The 24,170-nt window shown below is 41.2% G+C and overlaps 1 protein-coding gene across 1 annotated transcript in view; it reads right to left on the bottom strand.

Annotated features, from left to right (window-relative positions):
• Positions 1-15,234: 15,234 nt before the first annotated feature.
• Positions 15,235-24,170, bottom strand: part of LOC128697369 (ubiquitin-conjugating enzyme E2 R2) — a 110,152-nt gene continuing 101,216 nt past the window's right edge. Inside the window, exons 5-7 of the mRNA XM_070093876.1 lie at positions 23,086-23,228; positions 19,033-19,223; positions 15,235-17,658 (exon numbers count right to left, since the gene is read on the bottom strand). Of these exons, the coding sequence (XP_069949977.1) occupies positions 17,618-17,658; positions 19,033-19,223; positions 23,086-23,228 (375 nt within the window). The 3' untranslated portion in view covers positions 15,235-17,617. The remainder of the gene's footprint in view (positions 17,659-19,032; positions 19,224-23,085; positions 23,229-24,170) is intronic.

Genomic DNA, 24,170 nt, shown 5'->3' on the forward strand with positions numbered 1-24,170 from the left:
TATGTGACCCATTCTGTACTGTTTTTCATATCGGTGTTTTGTATTTATGGATTTGAGAATGCTGGGTGTTAGCCAGGGACTGTTCAGTCTCTTAGCTGTCATCTGTTTAGTTTTTTTTAGGGCAGTGCTTGTTATAAAGGTATTGGGTCTTTTTTAGAAAATTATTAAAACATTCGTCAATATCTGTATAGATTTCTAGCTCAGTGTGCCAGTCAATGTTTGTTACTGCTGTTGTGAAATTATTAATGGCTGCCTCATTGTGAAGTCTGAAGGTGACTTTAGTAGTGTCTTGGGATATTTTACCAAGAGTTGTTATGAGGAAAGTAGGGTAGTGGTCTGTGGTATTATCTGTAGTTGTGCCTGATTTTAAAGGGGATATGGTGTTGGTCCAGATGTGGTCAAGTAGGGAAACACTAGTCTCTCTAACTTGTAGGTTTTGTTACTGTTGGTAGCAACATGCAGTTACTCATTGTGTTTGTGAATTCAGTAACGTGTGGATCCTGGTCTTGCAGGAGATTTATATTGAAGTCACCTGAGAGTAGTAAGTGATCTTTGTTCATGCGTGCATCAGTTATCATACTTCCTAGGTTTTGACTAAATTGGCTAATGTTTGATTGTGGAACTCTGTAGATGTTTATCAATGTGAGAGGTTTTTGTAGGTATTTGGATTTGAATTTAGCTATTATATATTCCCCATGTTCATCCCTTGTGCAAGTATTAGTGATACATTCTAGTTGGTCTGAGTAGTATATGGCTGTGCCACCCCCTTGTTGGTCTGGCCTACAGTTGTGTATGGCTGTGTAACCAGGAATGTTTACCTGGAGTTTACCTGGAGAGAGTTTCGGGGGTCAACGCCCCCGCGGCCCGGTCTGTGACCAGGCCTCCTGGTGGATCAGCGCCTGATCAACAAGGCTGTTGCTGCTGGCTGCACGCAAACCAACGTACGAGCCACAGCCCGGCTGATCAGGAACTGACTTTAGGTGCTTGTCCAGTGCCAGCTTGAAGACTGCCAGGGGTCTGTTGGTAATCCCCCTTATGTGTGCTGGGAGGCAGTTGAACAGTCTCGGGCCCCTGACACTTATTGTATGGTCTCTTAACGTGCTAGTGACACCCCTGCTTTTCATTGGGGGGATGGTGCATCGTCTGCCAAGTCTTTTGCTTTCGTAGTGAGTGATTTTCGTGTGCAAGTTCGGTACTAGTCCCTCTAGGATTTTCCAGGTGTATATAATCATGTATCTCTCCCTCCTGCGTTCCAGGGAATACAAGTTTAGAAACCTCAAGCGCTCCCAGTAATTGAGGTGTTTTATCTCCGTTATGCGCGCCGTGAAAGTTCTCTGTACATTTTCTAGGTCGGCAATTTCACCTGCCTTGAAAGGTGCTGTTAGAGTGCAGCAATATTCCAGCCTAGATAGAACAAGTGACCTGAAGAGTGTCATCATGGGCTTGGCCTCCCTAGTTTTGAAGGTTCTCATTATCCATCCTGTCATTTTTCTAGCAGATGTGATTGATACAATGTTATGGTCCTTGAAGGTGAGATCCTCCGACATAATCACTCCCAGGTCTTTGACGTTGGTGTTTCGCTCTATTTTGTGGCCAGAATTTGTTTTGTACTCTGATGAAGATTTAATTTCCTCATGTTTACCATATCTGAGTAATTGAAATTTCTCATCGTTGAACTTCATATTGTTTTCTGCAGCCCACTGAAAGATTTGGTTGATGTCCGCCTGGAGCCTTGCAGTGTCTGCAATGGAAGACACTGTCATGCAGATTCGGGTGTCATCTGCAAAGGAAGACACGGTGCTGTGGCTGACATCCTTGTCTATGTCGGATATGAGGATGAGGAACAAGATGGGAGCTAGTACTGTGCCTTGTGGAACAGAGCTTTTCACCGTAGCTGCCTCGGACTTTACTCTGTTGACGACTACTCTCTGTGTTCTGTTAGTGAGGAAATTATAGATCCATCGACCGACTTTTCCTGTTATTCCTTTAGCGCGCATTTTGTGCGCTATTACGCCATGGTCACACTTGTCGAAGGCTTTTGCAAAGTCTGTATATATTACATCTGCATTCTTTTTGTCTTCTAGTGCATTTAGGACCTTGTCGTAGTGTCCGTGGTTCAATATCAGGCACAGGTGGACACGTTGGGCATGTAATCATATATGTGGTTGCAGGGGTCGATTCACAGCTCATGTCCCCTCCTCTTTACTGGTCGTTACTAGGTCCACTCTCCAGGCTTCAAGAGCCTTGATGTACCTCTTCTTACAGCTATGTATGGATCCCGCCTCTGCCACTTCTCTCTCCAGATTGTTCTACTTCCTGAAACCTCTAAGACTGAAGAAATACTTCCTAACATCCATCTGACTCATCTGAGTTTTCAGTTTCAGTTGTCCTCTTGTTCCTGTTTTCCTGGACCCCAATGGTAAAAAGTGGCCCGGTGGCTAAAGCTCCCGCTTCACACACGGAGGGCCCGGGTTCGATTCCCGGCGGGTGGAAACATTTCGACACGTGTCCTTACACCTGTTGTCCTGTTCACCTAGCAGCAAATAGGTACCTGGGTGTTAGTCGACTGGTGTGGGTGGCATCCTGGGGGACAAGATTAAGGACCCCAATGGAAATAAGTTAGACAGTCCTCGATGACGCACTGACTTTCTTGGGTTATCCTGGGTGGCTAACCCTCCGGGGTTAAAAATCCGAACGAAATCTTATCTTTGCCTGACTTTTTTGGGTTATGGCAGGTTCTCTACACGTATGCTGCTATGTATGATAATCTATGTAACTGTATTTGTGTATACCTGAGTAAACTTACTTATTCCCATGTCTCAAACATACTGTCCCTGTTCACCTTGTCAGTTTCTGTATATTTGTACGTCGTTATCATATCTTCCCCAAGTCCTCGTGTCGCCAGGAGGAGTTCCCTTACCTTCTCCTCATAGGACATACCCCTTAGCTTCCTAACACTTGCTGTCCCTGTTCACCTAGCAGTAAGTACCTGGGTGTTAGTCTGCTGGTGTGGGTTGCAGCCTGGGGGGGGGGGGTAATATTAATTAAAGCCCCCCAGTGGAAATTAGATATAGTCCTCAATAACGCACTGACTTTCTTGGGTTATCCTGGGTGGCTATGATACTATTTATTGCCAAACCAGTACTTTCCTATATCCTTTCTAAATCTGATTTTCTCCAAATTGAAGTCATTACTGTGAGTCCTGTGTGGCGAAACACTTTCAAATCCCTATTTATATCTCCTTTATTTATTGTCATTTTAAAGTTATACACTCGTTATATATCAACTTTTACGGCTTTCCATTTCTATTTTTAGTCATTACCTCTGTTTGGCCATGATAAATAATGGTTGTGAACGTTTTTGAGCACCCTTATTGTGATAATTATGACAATTGTATATGATACCGATATATGTATATAGTATATATAATGTGCAGTAATCACAAACGAGCGATAAAAATATGCAAAATAATCACAGGGGAGTTGAGTGATATCTCAAGGCCTTTCGTGTTGCCATCAGAGCATCATTAGTAGCTTGCAATGTTGCAGAAATATATTCCAGGAAGATTCGTCCAGGCAAACAGTTCACACACACACACACACACACACACACACACACACACACACACACACACACACACACACACACACACACACACACACACACATACACACACACACATACACACACACATACACACACACACACACACACACACATACACACACACACACACACACACACACACACACACACACACACACACACACACACTCACACACACACACACACACACACACACACACACACACACACACACACACACACACACACACACACACACACACACACACGCACACACACACACACACACACAAACACACACACACACACACACACACACACACACACACACACACACACACACACACACACAAACACACACACAAGCACACACACACACACACACACACACACACACACACACACACACACACACACACACACACACACACACACACACACACACAAAATACTGCGTGGAATAGACAAGGTGGACAAAGACAGGATGTTCCAGGGAGGGGACACAGAAACAAGAGGCCACAATTGGAAGTTGAAGACACAAATGAGTCAGAGAGATAGTAGGAAGTATTTCTTCAGTCATAGAGTTGTAAGGCAGTGGAATAGCCTAGAAAATGACGTAGTGGAGGCAGGAACCATACACAGTTTTAAGACGAGGTTTGATAAAGCTCATGGAGCGGGAAGAGAGAGGGCCCAGTAGCAGCCGGTGAAGAGGCAGGGCCAGGAGCTAAGACTCGACCCCTGCAACCACAAATAGGTGAGTACAAATAGGTGAGTACACACACACACACACACACCACACGCACACACGCACACACACGCACTTGGACCCGCATGGGGGCCAAGATACATGGAGGGCTAATATGATGGAGGTGGTACTGGAAAACTTCATGTACCAACACGCACACACACGCACACACACATGCATGCACATACAACAGGCCAAGTGTCTAATCGACATGTGCCTAGGACCAAATGGTAACTAACTAACACACACATACACACACACAGAGACAGAACACAATCAGAACGACAGCAGCTGAGGGAGAGGACAAAAAAGCGAAAGGAGCTAGGAAAAGAGACAAGGATGGAACCAGCAGAGGTCAGTCAGAGCAGAACAGAACAGCAAGGGCAAGCACACACACAACTATTCTCAGAACCATACAACCTATCACACCATCCCAACACACACTACAATCCATACCCACAGCCTCCACCCAACACCGAGCTATAGAATCCCACAGTATGCCACCAGGTCTCCCACCCTCACAGGCCCCACAAACCACAGTGTTGGAAAGGAAACTGAAGGTATGGTACACAAACGCTGATAGTATAACAAATAAGTGGGAGGAGTGGCATGAAAGAGTCAAAGAGGCATCACTGGACATCATAGCTCTCACAGAAACCAAGCTTACAGGTATGATAACAGATGCCATCTTTCCAATGGGATACCAAATCCTGAGGAAAGACAGAGGGAACAGGGGGGGTGGAGGAGTGGTATTGCTGATCAAAAATCGCTGGAATTTTGATGAGCTGGAGAGAGGAGACAGCGGAGAAGAAAGTGATTACATAGCGGGAACGCTTCACTCTGGAGGTCCCAAGGTGGTAATAGCAGTGATGTATAGCCCACCACAGAACAGCAGGAGGCCAAGGCAAGAGTACGACGAGAGCAATAGAGCAATGGTTGACACACTGGCTAGAGTGGCCAGAAGAGCTCATGCATGCAGGGCAAAGCTCCTGATCATGGGTGACTTTAACCACAAGGAGATCGATTGGGAGAACTTGGACCCGCATGGGGGCCAAGATACATGGAGGGCTAAGATGATGGAGGTGGTACTGGAAAACTTCATGTACCAACACGTAAGGGACACTACAAGAGAGAGAGGAGAGGATGAACCAGCAAGGCTAGACTTAGTATTCACCTTGAGTAGTGCAGATATCGAGGACATCACATATGAAAGACCCCTTGGGGCCAGTGACCATGTGGTTTTAAGCTTCGAATACACAGTAGAGCTACAAGTGGAGGGAGAAGCAGGAAGGCCAGGACGAATGAAGCCAAACTACAAGAAAGGGGACTACACAGGAATGAGGAACTTCCTGAACGGGGTTCAGTGGGACAGAGAACTGGCAGGGAAGCCAGTTAATGAGATGATGGAATATGTAGCAACAAAATGCAAGGAGGCTGAGGAGAGGTTTGTACCCAAGGGTAACAGGAATAATGAAAAAGCCAGGATGAGCCCATGGTTTACCCAAAGGTGCAGGGAGGCAAAAACCAAGTGTGCTAGGGAATGGAAGAAATATAGAAGGCAAAGGACCCAGGAGAATAAGGAGAGCAGTCGTAGAGCCAGAAACGAATATGCACAGATAAGAAGGGAGGCCCAAAGACAATATGAAAATGACAGCAGCGAAAGCCAAATCTGACCCGAAACTGTTGTACAGCCACATCAGGAGGAAAACAACAGTCAAGGACCAGGTAATCAGGCTAAGGAAGGAAGGAGGAGAGACAACAAGAAATGACCGTGAAGTATGTGAGGAACTCAACAAGAGATTCAAAGAAGTGTTCACAGAGGAGACAGAAGGGGCTCCAGAAAGACGGAGAGGTGGGGCACACCACCATGTGCTGGACACAGTGCACACAACCGAGGAAGAAGTGAAGAGGCTTCCGAGTGAGCTAGATACCTCAAAGGCAATGGGGCCAGATAACATCTCCCCATGGGTATTGAGAGAGGGAGCAGAGGCGCTGTGTACCCCTAACAACAATATTCAATACATCTATCGAAACAGGGAGATTGCCTGAGGCATGGAAGACAGCAAATGTAGTCCCAATCTTTAAAAAAGGAGACAGACATGAAGCATTAAACTACAGACCAGTGTCACTGACATGTATAGTATGCAAAATCATGGAGAAGATTATCAGGAGAAGAGTGGTGGAACACCTAGAAAGGAATGATCTCATCAACAGCAGGCAACATGGTTTCAGGGACGGGAAATCCTGTGTCACAAACCTACTGGAGTTCTATGACATGGTGACAGCAGTAAGACAAGAGAGAGAGGGGTGGGTGGATTGCATATTCTTGGACTGCAAGAAGGCGTTTGACACAGTTCCACACAAGAGATTGGTGCAAAAACTGGAGGACCAATCAGGGATAACAGGGAAGGCACTACAATGGATCAGGGAATACTTGTCAGGAAGACAGCAGCAAGTCATGGTACGTGGCGAGGTGTCAGAGTGGGCACCTGTGACCAGCGGGGTCCCACAGGGGTCAGTCCTAGGACCAGTGCTGTTTCTGGTATTTGTGAACGACATGACGGAAGGAATAGACTCTGAGGTGTCCCTGTTTGCAGATGACGTGAAGTTGATTAGAAGAATTCACTCGATCGAAGACCAGGCAGAACTACAAAGGGATCTGGACAGGCTGCAGACCTGGTCCAGCAATTGGCTCCTGGAGTTCAATCCCACCAAGTGCAAAGTCATGAAGATTGGGGAAGGGCAAAGAAGACCGCAGACGGAGTACAATCTAGGGGGCCAGAGATTACAAACATCACTCAAGGAAAAAGATCTTGGGGTGAGTATAACACCAGGCACATCTCCTGAAGCGCACATCAACCAAATAACTGCCGCAGCATATGGGCGCCTGGCAAACCTCAGAACAGCATTCCGACATCTTAATAAGGAATCGTTCAGGACCCTGTACACCGTGTACGTTAGGCCCATATTAGAGTATGCGGCACCAGTTTGGAACCCACACCTAGCCAAGCATGTAAAAAAACTAGAGAAAGTGCAAAGGTTTGCAACAAGACTAGTCCCAGAGTTAAGAGGTATGTCCTATGAGGAGAGGTTAAGGGAAATCAACCTGACGACACTGGAGGACAGGAGAGATAGGGGGGACATGATAACGACTTACAAAATACTGAGAGGAATTGACAAGGTGGACAAAGACAGGATGTTCCAGAGACTGGACACAGCAACACGGGGACACAGTTGGAAGCTGAAGACACAGATGAATCAAAGGGATGTTAGGAAGTATTTTGTCAGCCACAGAGTAGTCAGGAAGTGGAATAGTTTGGGAAGCGATGTAGTGGAGGCAGGATCCATACATAGCTTTAAGCAGAGGTACGATAAAGCTCATGGTTCAGGGAGAGTGACCTAGTAGCGACCAGTGAAGAGGCGGGGCCAGGAGCTTGGACTCGACCCCTGCAACCTCAACTAGTTCTAGTTCTAGTTCTAATGACCAGAGCTTTGGTAAGATGGGGAAGGAAGAAGGATGGGTAAGGATGGAAATATTGGAAAAGGGTTGGAGGGGGGGGAGAGGTAGGATATAAAAGGTAAGTGGCCCAACCACTTTGGTGTAATTTAAAAAGTGTATTTGAATTGATAAGATATTCTTTAAGGGGTATAATACTAACCCATCAGAGTCACATAAATATAATAGGTATATAAGTACATGACTCTGAATTGGTTGTAGTTATACAAGTTGCAATTGCTTTTTTTTTTTTTTTTTTTTTTTTTTTTTCTTTCGCGATTGCACAACGGATATTTATACGACAAAAAAAAGGCAATATTTTCTGGCCAGTTTATGAGCTCGTGACAATAGCTTCTTAATGGTGGTGTCCAACAATATTCAATAGCATAATTTTACATTAGAAAGTTATTTAAGATGTCTCCCTAATTGGGGGCGATGATTTTCTCAGTATACATAGAAGGGTTCTGGTGGTATCCAAACTTCTTCATCAGGTAAGTTGCTCAAAATCATGGGTCGAGGGTAATCATCTTTATGAATAAAACGACAAACCCTCTGTGGGAGAGTCATTCTTTGAGTCCTGTGAGGCGGAGTATTGATGGTGTAATCGGTGGTATTTATCACTTATATAGGATGTTCTCTATCTGGCATGTATAGTTCTTGCATTGTATAAAGTTGTTTCTTTTTTAGGGTGTCAAGGCGTACATTTATGGCAGTGATATCTTGTTGTGTGTGTAAATCTGCCATTTTAACTCTGTCTCTCCTCCTGGTATCGGTAATAAAGGAAGAGCTCTATTCTGAACCCTTTGTAACCGTAGCATGTTGGTCTTTGTTGTTAATGACATTGGGACACAAGGGTATTCAAGTATAGGTCTTATTATCATTTTATACAGATGTTTTTTGACATGTTGAGGGGCTTGATTGAATCGAAAGAGTCTGCTAAGACCGGCTTTGGCTGTGTTGATCTTTTTAGTTACATGAGATGTTGAGTGGAGCAGCCTGTCTATTTCATATCCCAAGATCTTGTTAGGGTTTCTAATGGCTACAGGTGTACCTCTGATGGAGATAACCCCCTTTATCTTCGATGGTTGATGCAAAACATCCTATCGTGCTAACAAGGCTAGGTGAGTACAACTAGGTGAGTACACACACACACACACACACACACACACACACACACACACACACACACACACACACACACACACACACACACACACACACACACACATGAGGAAGGGCAAAGAAGACCGCAGAAACAATATAGTTTAGATGGCCAAAGACTGCAAACCTCACTCAAGGAAAAAGATCTGGGGGTGAGTATAACACCGAGCATATCTCCTGAGGCGCACATCAATCAGATAACTGCTGCAGCATACAGACGCCTGGCAAACCTACGGATAGCGTTCCGATACCTCAGTAAGGATTCGTTCAAGACTCTGTATACCATTTAAGTCAGGCCCATACTGGAGTATGCAGCACCAGTTTGGAACCCACACCTAGTCAATCACGTCAAGAAATTAGAAAAAGTGCTAAGGTTTGCAACAAGACTAGTCCCAGAGCTACGGGGATTGTCCTACGAAGAAAGGTTGAGGGAAATCAGCCTGACGACGCTGGAGGACAGGAGGGTCAGGGGAGACATGATAACGACATATAAAATACAGCGCGGATTATTATTATAATCAAAAAGAAGCGCTAAGCCACAAGGACTATACAGCAATACAGCGCGGAATAGACAAGGTTGACAAAGACGGGATGTTCCAGAGATGGGACACAGACACAAGAGGTCACAATTGGAAGTTGAAGACTCAGATGAATCAAAGGGATGTTAGGAAGTATTTCTTCAGTCATAGAGTAGTCAGGCAGTGGAATAACCTAGAAAGTGACGTAGTGGAGGCGGGAACCATACATAGTTTTAAGGCGAGGTATGATAAAAAGCTCATGGGGCAGGGAGAGAGAGGACCTAGTAGCAATCAGCGAAGAGACGGGGCCAGGAGCTATGAATCGACCCCTGCAACCACAAATAGGTGAGTACACACACACACCAGACCAGACAGGTCTACAAAGAGACCTGGACAGGCTGGATGCATGGTCCAGCAACTGGCTCCTGGAATTTAACCCTGCCAAATACAAAGTCGTGAAGATCGGGGAAGGGCAAAGAAGACCACAGACAGAGAATAGGCTAGGCAGGCAAAGACTGCAAACCTCGCTCAAGGAGAAAGATCTGGGGGTGAGTATAACACCGAGCATGTCTCCAGAAGCCCACATTGACCAAATACGTAACTGCTGCAGCATATGGGCGCCTGGCAAACCTGAGAATAGCGTTCCGATACCTCAGTAAGGAATCGTTCAAGACTATACACCGTGTACGTCAGGCCCATACTGGAGTACGCAGCACCAGTTTGGAACCCACACCTGGTCAAGCACATCAAGAAATTAGAGAAAGTGCAAAGGTTTGCAACAATGCTAGTTCCAGAGCTAAGGGGATTGTCCTACGAAGAAAGGTTGAGGGAAATCAGTCTGACGACACTGGAGGACAGGAGGGTCAGGGGTGACATGATAACGACATACAAAATACTGCGTGGAATAGATAAGGTGGACAGACAGGATGTTCCAGAGATGGGACACAGAAACAATGGGTCACAATTGGAAGTTGAAGAGTCAGATGAGCCAAAGGGATGTTAGGAAGTATTTCTTCAGCCACAGAGTTGTTAGGAAGTGGAATAATCTGGCAAGTGATGTAGTGGAGGCAGGAACCATACATAGTTTTAAGACGAGGTATGATAAAGCTCATGGAGCAGGGAAAGGGAGGACCCAGTAGCGGTCAGTGAAGAGGCAGGGCCAGGAGCCGAGTCTCGACCCCTGCAACCACAATTAGGTGAGTACAATTATGTGAGTACACACACATACACAAACAGTGATGCTAGTTATGATCTCTTAATATTATTATTATTTTCAGGGGTGCCCAATAAATTTGTAGGGGGTCATACAGTGCACAGGGAATTTGAGGCAGTCAGGTTCAATCCAAGGAAGGGAAGGGAAGGGAAGGGTATGTCCACTTCCTTGGATCAAATGTCTCGCCAGCATCAAGGCACTTCACCTGATGGAAAAATTGCTTTATAAAGGTGTGGTGAAAGTAAATATGAAATCATGAGGGATGTGCTTTGCTTTATTTTTCAAGTAAAACAGAAAGATGGTCATAATTTGGGTTCTGATGTGTTTCTGCACCAACTGGCATTATTCCTGTGACCTACAAGGTTTTATCAGGTGACTGTAGCAACTACAGATGCAGTATAGTTATTCTGTGGGTTCCTCACTGGCAAGCACTGACTTACATAAAAAAAAAAAAAACGGAATGAATTGGGTTTAAACTCATGGCAAGTGAGTCATAAAACTCCAGGCCAGTGTGTAAGCCACTGGGCCATCTGGTTAACACACTGGCCTGGAGTTTTACGACTCACTCACCATGGGTTCAAACCTCGCCTGTTTAGTGGTTTCTTTGCAATCGTGTTATTACCATCTTGTGAGTCACTGGCCTGTGTATAATGAAGGGAATGTTCATGGTCATTGAAAGTCAGATTAAAGTTACATTCATTGGATATTCTCTCCATCCACAAGTAAGGTGAGCCTAAGTTTCAATCCTGATAATTGGGAGGTGTTTTAAGATTAAATTGTTTTACTACTACATGTCCAAAACAATCTGTGAAATTTGATTGTATGACTGTGGGAGAGATGGCAACACCTAATTGGCCTGAACCAAGCATGGAGTATTTGAGTAGTCAATGGGATCCTGCCACTGGTATGGATACGTATTAATTTATTGGCTAGGTAGGTCAGTAGCATTTATTCTGATGATTCATATCTCACTTTTTAAGAGGGTGAAAATAGATGTCTTGGCTGAAATGAGTCAAATTATATGTGGTCATTCAGGCATACTTCGGGATTCATTATTTTAGATGATGTCCATTGTCATCACTAGGAGATGCTACTTTGTGGATCTTTTAGTGTGTGATAGGTAAGTAGGGTTTTGTGTGTGTGTGTGTGTGTGTACTCGTCTATTTGTGGTTGCAGCTCCTAGCCCTGCCTCCTTGCTGGTCACTACTAGGGCCACTCTCCCTGCTCTATGACCTTTATCGTATAGATCCTGCCTCCACTACATCACTCTCCAGATTGGTCCACTTCCTGATAACTCTGTGACTGAAGAAATACTTCCTAACATCCCAGTGACTCATCTGAATCTTCAACTTCCAGTTGTTACCCCTTGTTGCTGCGTCTCGTGTTTGAAACATCCTGTTCCTATCCACCTTGTCAATTCCTCTTAGTATTTTATATCATTATCATGTCTTGTGTCCTTCAGTGTTATCAGGTCGATTTCTCTTAACCTCTCCTTGTATGACATACCCCTTAACTCTGGGACTAGTCTTGTTACAAACCTTTGCACTTTCTCTAATTTCTTGACATGCTTGACCAGGTGTGGGTTCCATACTGGTGCTGCATACTCCAATACAGGCCTGATGTACATGGTGTAGTGTCTTGATTGCTACTTTGTGTGTGTGTGTGTGTGTGTTGTGCACACTTGTGTGTGCATCCATGGTAGATAGCTTTAAGCCACTTTGCTCTTTGGCATACAGATGATCTGTGATTCTTTATTGCACCGAGGGTGAAGCCAGTTCCATAGTCAAGGTGTGAGGGCAGAGGCACCAGAAAGGGTAGACAAGTGCTGGTATGTGCTGTGTTTGGGTAATAAGTGATTGCTTGAAAACAATTCCTAGTTTTGAAGAGGATCTATGGTCATGCAAGGTCAACAGACAGTGTATCAGTCACTTAGAATTCAGGAGAATAAACCAATTTCTCATTTATTGTAAGGCAAAAAAAAAAAAAAAAGGGGGGAATTTATTTATGTAATTATTCATGTCTTTGCACATAGTGCTCAGAGAAAAAAAAATCACGTACCCACCCTGAACCACAATCAATGTATTCAGCAGGATGGCACCTTCATAATTGAATGAGCAAGGCTTAATAAAAGTGCTTACCTAAACAAGAACATTAACTATGTAGTCATCTTTCAGTTAGTAATGACAGCAGGAGAACCAGAAAACACCAGGAGTTATACACTTTCTGTTGCCACTCCTGAATACACAGGTAGGATCATCAGAAGCCCTGCCAGATGGGCCATCCTTTGTCTCATCCAAGGGTCACCCGACATGCCTTTAAGATGATCCAAGTTCCATTGGCCTGAGTATACCTGGAGAGGGTTTTGGGGCTCAGTGCCCCTGCAGCCTGGTCTGTGACCAGGCCGACAGAAGCTAGTTTTGTCTAGGAGCTAAATTTCACAAAAGAGGAACTATCCCACTTAATGAGGCCAACAGGAGAGGGAGAATTTGGGTATTTAGATTCAAGGGATGGGGAGAAAAGGTCTGATCCTTTGGATCAAGAGCCCCTTTACTGTGGCAAGGAATCCCCTACCTTCTTCAAGGAGTTTATTTTGGAGAGGCTTTCCAGCATTTTCTCTGTAATTTTAATTTGTAGTTATGACCTCTTGTTCTGCCAGTTAATGTGGGTAGGAGCCTTAGCTAATTCCTAATCCTTTTATAATCTTGAATGTGGTTATCATGTCTTTCCTTTTATCAATCATGACATAACTAATGCTTTCATCATCATAACTAAACACTAATCTAATGCTGTCAACCTTTCTTAACTCATGTTTTGTATTATTATTATTATTATAATCAAGGGGGAAGATTATACAGTGCCTGGGGAGGGGGATGTGGAAGGCATTCAGGCTTAATTTGGGGAACTGGAGCACAGATCCAATTCCCTAAATCAAGAGCCCCTCACCAACATCAAGGAACCTTCCTTGAGGGGTCATGTTTTGTAGTTCTAAGAACCATTTAATAATTCATCTTTGGACATTTTTCTATCTTCTCTTTATTTTTAGGTGTAGATATTATACGATCAGTGCATACCAGTTTTGGTCTAACATTTGTGAACTTTTTCAGTATTTTTTTTAATGCTCTGGCTGTTTCCCACTGAGATAGGGTGACCCAAAAAAGAAACACTTTCACCATCATTTACTCTATCTCTGGCTTGCCAGAGGCATGACGATACTACAGTTCAGATGCCCCTTCAAATTGCAAATATCCTCACCCATCTTTCAAAGTGCAGGCACTATTTTCCACTTTCAGGACCCAATCCTGACTAACCGGTTTCCCCAATTCCCTTCACAAAACGTTACCTTGCTCTCACTCCAACAGCTTGTCATATCCCAAAAACCATTTGCCTCCACTCACTATTTAACATGCTCATATACACCTTTTGGATGTCCAAACCCCTTTCACACAAATACCTCCTTTACCCCCCCTCTGTCCAACCTTTCCTAGGGCAACCCCTACCCCGCCTTCCCCCTATTCCAGATTTATGCATCATCCAAGTGTATTTTGCTTCATCCCCTCGAAATGTCCAAACCACTTCAACAACCCTTCCTCAGCACTCCGGATAATACTTTAGTAACTCGGCACCTCCTAATCTCCAAGCTACAAATCCTCTGTATATTTACACCATACATTACCCTCAGACATGACACCTCCACTGCCTCCAGCCTCCTCCTCACTGCAAGTCACAACCATGTGTGTTGGTAACACTACACATCCATTTCCCTCTTTACCTCCACAGATAATGTTCTTCGTCTCCATCCTCATACCTAAATGTTATTTATAAAATAGCTAATGTCACAGAGGAGCCTCACATTTTAAGTAATGTGTGCTAATTTTCCATTCATATTTATTGACGTAGTCAACAACTAGGTCCCTTTGTTTGATGCTTTAAGTGGTTTGTTATACAATTTGTATTCTGTGAGGTCTGTTTTCACTGGACTCAATTTCTATTAATGTTATCCACATTAAATGCCATCATCCATTTCATACTTGTTCAATATGTCCAGGTCTTGTAGGGATATAAACTTTTATTACTCATCTTGCATAGGGCTATATCACATGCAAACATTTTCATAGTTCCTTTTGGCAAGCCATTTGTACTGTAGAAAAACCTTAGTGCAGGCACTTCGCCTGCACCTTTCCATTCAAAGTCTCATCTGCTGTGAAAGTTTGCCTCTTACGTTTCCTGTTTTTTATAATTTCTAGATTATCCTTTCTTAAGGGCCTATAAAAAATGTTAAAAATCTAATTACAGTAAATGCAATCCACCCATCCATTTTATTCTTGAACAGTTTTAATTACATCCTTCTAGGTTAATAGACTTGATATACAGGATTTTTCTCCATTGTTTTCCTTGTCAGCGAGACAGGCATGTAGTTCAGGTGTGCTGCTTTACAGTTGCATTTTTCTTTATTAGATTAACAAAAACATGGATATACACTACAGTATATATGGGAATAAATATAGAAAACAATAAGCCTTGTAACAATATCTTTATTACACTAAACGAAGCCTGCAATCCTTACAATTAACCATACAAAAGTGCAGCAGTCTGTATCCAGCTCCATACAGCATTTTGTTGAGGGACAATTATTCAGCAACTGAAAATGATAAAACTCTGGCTTTCATATTAGTTTTGTGATGCTGTTAATGACAATAGGTAGAGCATTGTTTGTAACTGAAATATATGCACTACAAACAAAATACCTGAAATGTTGCTGAAATACTTGGTACATATTCTTGCATGAGGTCGCTTGAAAGTGCCATTAAGAATACCTCCTGTCATAAGACTATACAAAAATAACATTAAATACAGCTTCTGCTACAAAATATTAATAGAAAAAACATCAATATCTGAAATTGGGTACTCGTGCTATCTTAAAATAGGCTATTTTTTTTTCTTCTTTTGTTTAGTTTGACTTGTAAAGCCACAGTAGAGTAGTACAACTGAGATTAAAGAAACGTAAGTGAGCAAATATCAGCCTATATTAGCAAGAGGTGTTACTGGAGAGAGAGCTCTCATGTGCTTCTTCCATTTATCTTTTCGTGTATCTTGAGCTGTAGAAATATCATAGATAACTCTGGCACTTAAAGACTGCATAAAGGAAATTAAATTTTTCCAATTATGGTAACATACCTCCTATCATAGTCCACAGAAAAGGTGATTATAAATATGACAATGAGTTATGTACAATGAATCCTTCTTATATTCATCCCAGTTCATCTGCTCTTTTCTTGTGTACAAACTATACGAATCCTTGAGACCATAAAATTTCACCTTGCTATCTCAGCTAATTAACTCAAATCTGCATTATCAAATTTGAATTCAAAGTGATAATAGCGAGGGGAAACTCAAAATGGCATTTGCAAGAAAATTACACACATCAGAGTAAATAGCACATATCTGAAGGCAATGATAATTAAGGAAAGAGATAAACATCTTCCATGTAAATATTTTAAACTTCCTTTTAATAACTGTACATGATGGAAAATTATATCCCTCAGTTTGGATGGAATTATTATTTGTGAGAAGAAATAAAGTACATAGCTTTCATACAACAGTATTATTGTCAAAAAATTTGAGTAACAAGAACTTTCAGAGATTATGACAATTTTCCAGATCACATAATTCACATCAATCTAAACTACCTCAAAAGGTTAATCTAATCCTGCATCAAGACCCCAATCTTCTCACATTTGCAAAATTTAGTTAATGGCAATAGAAAATAATCTTTGAGCCTTGCCTTACAAAATAAGCTCCAAGCAAATTTAACTGAAAAAAATGGAATATCAAGTAATTCACTTTGTTGCTTGCAAAGCTGCCCATGGCAACACTGCAGAATACACTATGCTTGTTATCCAGGCTCAAGATCTTTAAGGCTGAGTTGCCAATGATATCTCAAGTTCAAATCAACCTTAAAGTGGTGATTGCCATATTTGCCACCAACAAAATTACAAACAATATACATGTTTTCTCTAGTTGAAGGCCGGTTTAATTTTTTTTTTTTTTTTTTGCAATATGTAGCAATAATGTCAATTATATCAATGTTCATTACTAGAAATTGGCTTAGGCTTATTGGGTATATGTGATAAATTAATAAAACCAATTTTATTTACAAATATCATATGCCATACACAAAATCTAAACGAAATTTTGCTCTGCAATTTCTGGCCCCATACTGCCACTAAGCAAGAAAGACAAAAATAAGTTTTTTTTTTGTAATGAACTCACAGCACTTGTCTTCTTCAATAAATTATTAATATACTCTAGAAAAAATTAGAGATATTGTGTGATCTTTCAGAAACGCAAATGAACTCATACATCACACTCGCTCTGACAACAGCAGGAATTCTTGTTACCATAGAAAGTGATGATGACTTTGAAGATCAGTCAGCATACACACATCGCCTGAAATGTGGGTGGTTGAGAGTTGTCATATTCACAAGTGAACGCGATCAAAGAGCAACGCAATTGTGGATGTACGTCGTCCAAGTCACGCCATAAATCAGCGACAGTAAATTAATGGTCACTAATTTACATGCTTGCACTGGTTTCACATGCACATGTGATCAAGGATTCATGAGATGCATGGGGCCAATGTGGTAGTGATAACAATGGGTGATGTGTGAGGGGGAAATTGGGTGCCACTACCTTGGACTTCACTTTACTTTCTGCCCGAATTCTTAAATAACTGCTTAAGAGTTGGCAGGTTCTGCAGAATCCACTTTTCATAGCTGATAGACCAATGCAATGTGAACAATAACTATGTTTGTCTGATTTTTTTTTCTATTACTCTAGGGACGTTTAAGCATTCGGGCCAGCAACTAAACCACCCTCCAGTGTCTCCTGATACCAGCCTATCACGATTCACCATTTCCACTGTCATCACCATCATCAATATCTGAAAAAATAAGAAAAAACTAGTGTAATGTCTAGAAATAATTAGGAGAAAATGCCTATTTATCAAGTTGTCAGCCAAAAGTGACTTGTTACAATGTAAAGCACATTACTGAAGGATGAATCATCACAGTAATGTATTCACAAGGAAGCATTACACCCACTTGGGTTTTACAGTGCACGAGGGGAATGAACAATAATTAGACTTGATCTGAGGAAACAGGAGGGCAGCTCCAATCCCTTGGATAAAGAGCCCTTCATCAATATCGAGGCACCTTCCTCGTAGAGTCACAGTGGTATACCTTCCTTGAAGGGTCACAGTGATAAAATAAACAAAAAGAAAGGAAGATGTGTACCAATGGCAAAATATACTGGCAACTATGTGAACAAGACAATATGCAGTTTATATCAAAAAGAATAATGTCTTTTTCACATACAAAGGAAGGTTAAATAAATAAAATGTAACTGAAAAGTAGTAAGCTACAGTCTTACAAAGTATGAAAATGCAACTTCAATGGGAGTTATTAAAATGGACAAATGGGTAGCCTTGTATAGTTCATTAAAAAAAATTAAATATATTTTACAGACTAGGATTTAAAAAAAAAAAAATTTAAATGAATTAAAAAATCTAGTGTAAACACAGAAGGGAGATATCTCTAATACTGGGCATTTTAACCAGCACATTATGGTTACATATGATAAAAATACAAGAAATATATTTAAAGACCTTTGGTTATACTACAGCAAATTGAAATACAAAGCATGGATGACTTCTCAAATTCATTTTTAGTGGCTAATGCCTTGGGTAGACAGACTATCATGACTGTCAAGGTAACAGGGAGGAAAACAACATGGATGATGTGGTAGTGAATATGGCTGGAGGGTATGTTCCTAATTTGGCTGGCAGAGGGGTCTTGAGCTCTATAGATTTTTGCAATTGTTTTAGTACCACCTTTATGGAGTGTAACTATCTTGTATGACCATCTCATCTCCACCAGTCTCCATTACTACCCCCTAGTCTCTTGAATCAAGGTTTTACTGTAGTTGGAGTATGGTAGTGAGCCAAACAACTAGTGGAAGAAGACATTTCCAACAAAAGGCCTTTTATTATTACATTTCACCTGAAATGTAATAAAAATAAGTTTTATTGCTATATTTTTTTCCACCAATGGTAATAATGTGTTTAAAGATAATGAATGCAGAGCTATTGTACTTAGATATGAGAGTAGCTGTATCAACAGATGACTATGAAGCTTTATGTAAGATTGTGAAAAAGAAAAACAGTCATAGTACATCTGTCATCCTTGTAACTACTGTATTCCCAAACATGCAATTACCACTACATATTTAGCTTTTAAAATATAAACATATCACTCACCATTATCGGATAGTTCTTCATCGTCATCTTCATCATCGTCATCAATGTCATAATCGTCATCATAGAAATCATACATATCTACAGGCTCAGTATCTGGCTTAACCTTGGTCTTGATACAATAATCTTCTTGCGTAAGTGGCACTACCACTCCATCACGCTCTGCTTCACTACGAGATGACATCACCTGTTTCCTGTAGATAAAAATAATAAAATTATTCCATTAAATGAATCAGAATAAGGATTTATTCTAGGACTCACGAAATCGTAATGACACGATTGCCAACAAACCATACCACGGGCAAGGATAGAACCTGCGATCAGTTGCAGGGTCTCTCTGATTGCAAGTTCTATCCCGCCCGTGGTATGATTTATTCAAGGACGTTGCTGTATACAAATACGTATAGCAATGTGAAGGTACTGTATAGTATAGCTGTCGAAATCATTACGTATGTGTAGCATTTCAGAGCTATCAGTAGTGTACTGCTATACTACCATCATTATATCAGAATGTGAATTTAAGACACTTAATATAGCTGCACTGATAAGTTAAATGTCCACTTGAAACATTGTATACAGTAAATAAAATACAGTGGACCCCCGCATAACGATGGCATCACATAGCGATTATTTCGCATACCGCTTACTTTAATTGCAAAAATTTTGCCTCACATACCGCTTAAAAACCCGCTTACCGATTTTCGTCCGAGACGCGTCCAATGTGCGGCCTGAGCCACGCTCACATGTTCCGCCGGTGGCATTGTTTACCAGCCAGCCTCCGCGGTAACATCCAAGCATACAATCGGAATATTTCGTATTATTACAGTGTTTTCGGTGCTTTTTCTGGAAAATAAGTGACCATGGGCCCCAAGAAAGCTTCTAGTGCCAACCCTACAGCAATAAGGGTGAGAATTACAATAGAGATGAAGAAAAAGATCATTGATAAGTATGAAAGTGGAGTGCATGTCTCCGAGCTGGCCAGGTTGTATAATAAACCCCAATCAACCATCGCTACTATTGGTGGTACAGCTGCTGCTGCACTGTCAGCTGCTGCTGCTGCTGCACTGTCAGCTGCTGCTGCTGCTGCACTGTCAGCTGCTGCTGCTGCTGTAGCACCGTTGTTGGTGTGGCTTATTGAGAATACCAAGAAACAATTAACCCCAGAGGATTTACCACCCAGGATAACCCAAAAAAGTCAGTGTCATCGAAGACTGTCTAACTTATTTCCATTGGGGTCCTTAATCTTGTCTCCCAGGATGCAACCCACACAAGTCGACTAACACCCAGGTGAACAGGGAAAAATGCCTGGAACTAGTGCTCATATTGGTGAATTTAAAGCCAGCAAAGGTTGGTTTGAGAGATTTAAGAATCGTAGTGGCATACACAGTGTGATAAGGCCTGTTCTGGAAGAATATGCCAAACAGGACCTACAGTACTCAGGAGGAAAAGGCACTCCCAGGACACAGTGTCTCATCAGTCATTGCTGCATCTTCAATAAAGGTAAGTGTCATTTATTCTTCATTTAGTAGAGTAGTACATGTACAATATATACTGTGCATGTACTACTCTACTATTGTGCATGTATCCTTCTCTTTGTGTGTGGGAAAATGTATATTTCATGTGGTAAAATTTTTTTTTTCATACTTTTGGGTGTCTTGCACGGATTAATTTGATTTCCATTATTTCTTATGGGGAAAATTCATTCACATAGCGATTATTTCGCATAACAATTACCCCTCTTGCACGGATTAAAATCGTTAACCGGGGGTCCACTGTACTAAAAAGTAACATGCCTACAGTACTGTATACTTTAGCATGAAATTTTAAACAAGATATGTACACTGAAATTTAGAGTAGGTGGTTACTATTTATTGTAGCTGCTGGTATTATAGAGTGTGGGTATATAAAATGAACATTTTTCCTTTACACAAGACAAACTGTGCAATGTATGAGCAGCGGCACAAAAAATCTTAGGTTACATAAAAATAAGAAAATACAAAAGTATATAAAAGATACATTTTATTATTACAGTAAAACTAAATCATTCTTTTTCAAATTCTTTTATCTGGAATTATCCAGAGTTTGTAATTTAAAATGCAAATATGGAGCGATATCTAAAACCCAAAATTTTTTTTACAAAAGACAAGAAAAATTCGCCATTTGGCATTCAAAAGATTTGACCAAAATATGAGAGCTGGACTGCAGCGGTGACGTGTCCTGCAGAATGAGCATTTGTTTTTAAGAACTTTACACTTTTTTATATTATGAGACACTCTTGAAAGAATAAAACGTCAATACCATGTCTGGAACAATTCATCAAAAACCTGTACCTAGGAATATAACTGTTTTGGTCAACCCTGGACCATTGTCAAATTACAACTGGGGCAGGACAAGTAGAGATGGCTTAAAAACTATGTTGTAAGGGGTGAGGTGAGGAGGGAGTGGTAGTGACAGTAGTAGTAGCGGTGGTGGATGCAGAATAAGTGGTTGTAGTAGTAAAGGTAATAGCAGCAACAGTAGTAAAGGAGGAGGAGGAGGTGGCGGCGGCGGCGGCGGCAGCGGCAGCGGCAGCGGCAGCAGCGGCAGCAGCGGCAGCGGCAGCAGCAGCAGCAGCAGCAGCAGCAGCAGCAGCAGCAGCGGCGGCAACAGCGGCGGCAGAGGTAACAGCAGTGTTAGCAGCAGAAGTGTAGAAGTATCAAAAAAATTTTCATAGTAGCTGAAGTTACTCCCATACAAATTTTTTTTATTGTCTGCAAAGGATGATTTGGTGTTGTGATTTACATATCTGTATGTTAAATACAAGACTGAGAAAGAGAACTAGACAGAGTACTGTGCCTTGAAGTACAGAGCTTTAATTCTTTGTTCACTACTGCTGTGTTCTATTTGTTAGAAAGTTATCTGCCAACTTTTCTAATTATTCCTTTCAGATGCTGGATCCTCAACTCTTCTGTCATTTAGTGGACTGAACATTAATTCATGCCATTCTTTCTTTTGTCATCCACGCATGAACCTCCTTGGAGAATTGTACCAAATTCTAGTGCCAAGTGTTTTCTGATTTGAACTGTGCAAAAATACAGTATTTAGGATGTTTTGCAATTTCTTGAATTTCTTTGTGCCTCTATCATCTGATATGTGTTTTAGCTTTTGCTATATGCTGGTATGTGTGTAGATTATGCTCAATTTTAAGCAATTTAATAATCTTTTCTTCAGTACATTCTTCAATATTCTCTTTTATCTTGTAGGCTTTCTCAGTGGAACATTTTATATATCTTGTGTATTTCTAAATTCAATGTTTTCATGCACTGGTGTCAGTTAAGAATGTTAAGAACCACTTTCCAAGGAATATCCAAGTTTCCTTTTAATTCTGTCTTGGTCAATTCTCCGATTGGTGAAGTTGGATAGTATATCCATCTTATGTTTAGAGGATGGGAGATCGAGCCTCCACCCCTCCTTGTGCATATTGACCAAAATAGCTTATCACTTCACATAAAAAATAAATATATTCTTTTCACAAAATATTTCAAAATTAGCTTTTTCACATTTCACTCACGTTTCTATGAATATCTGTGATAAATGCATGGGAAGTAGTGAAGAATAGTCTTCCCTTTCACTTTCTTAAGTGTGGTGGAGCAACCTGTTGCCATCTGTCACCTCCAATGTGTGTTTATGCATCTTACATGTTGGTCATGTTGCTGTCTGAAGCAGCTTTGGAAAGACGAGCCTGGCTGGGTTTTATATGACTGGAAGAGAGGTTAACCAAGCTTGCAGAGGAAACTGCAAAGAAATATTCATTTATGGAATCCAGAAGCATGACAAAAACTAAATGAAAATTCCTTTTTTTGCATAGTGCTACAATCTGCATAAATCAAATCAACTATCACAGTGTACTTAGTCAGGATGCTGTAGCATAAATGTCAAAAATTAAAAACAAAGCAGCCAAAATAAACCCAATCCAATGTTGACCAATGTCTGTACTACATAACACAAAGGACTAAACATCAGTTGTTGCAACTCACTAGCCATCCAATAAAAATTAATATTGGTATAAAAAATTACCTGATGATATTTTCATATTCTTTATCCTTGCCCTTAGAGTCCCTCCAGCGACGGTACATAACGGAAGCATCCACATTGGCCGGAGAATAAGTATTAGGTTCGTTCAGCAAAGAAATTACAGATAGCAACACTGTGCGCACATTCTGAAATATGGAATTTTAACAGGAGGCACATTATGAAAAAAAGCTCTTAAGAAAAAAAGCAATAAACAATACTTTCAGATATTAATACTGTATATACTGGTAATTCTAAATTTAACTAGGCTTTATTGATTAGTTACTTGGATATATTAACATACAGGACAATATTTACAAACAACCATTGTGACATATTACATGATACCTTGCCATCTTCTATGCACCATCTCTAAGTGTCATGAATTTATGCTTATTGTCTTAATTCCTTGATCACCTCTCATAAGAAAATAATTACTGTACATTTATAGCATATGCTGCACAGTAGTTGCTTAGAGAAGCACCATTATTATGGGATCTAAAAATATAAGTTAGAATGTTTAAAGGACAGAAGTACAATGCCTGCACTTTAAAGGAGGGGTTTGGGATATTGGCAGTTTGGAGGGATATGTTGTGTATCTCTATACGTATATGCTTCTAAACTGTTGTATCCTGAGCACCTCTGCAAAAGCAGTGATAATGTGTGTGTGTGGTGAAAGTGTTGAATGATGATGATGAAAGTATTTTCTTTTTGGGGATTTTCTTTCTTTTTTTTGGGTCACCCTGCCTCGGTGGGAGACGACCGACTTGTTGAAAAAAAAAAAAAAAAAAAAAAAAAATGTCTCTGAACATTTTTTCCTGAGAATAATTTATCATAATGTGTTTTACCATAGCAATGAATACAAGCAGTTTAACCCCTCGACTGTTCTGGTCGTATATATACATCTTACGAGCCAGTGTTTCGGACGTATATACATGTATACTCAATAATTTTAGCGGCTTCAGATAAAGCAGGAGAAAGCTGGTAGGCCCACATGTGAGAGAATGGGTCTGTGTGGTCAGTGTGCACCACATAAAAAAATCCTGCATCACGCAGTGCATAATGAGAAAGAAAAAGACTTTTTTTTGGAT

Source organism: Cherax quadricarinatus, chromosome 44 (genome assembly GCF_038502225.1).
Source record: "Cherax quadricarinatus isolate ZL_2023a chromosome 44, ASM3850222v1, whole genome shotgun sequence".
Lineage (NCBI taxonomy): Eukaryota > Metazoa > Arthropoda > Malacostraca > Decapoda > Parastacidae > Cherax > Cherax quadricarinatus.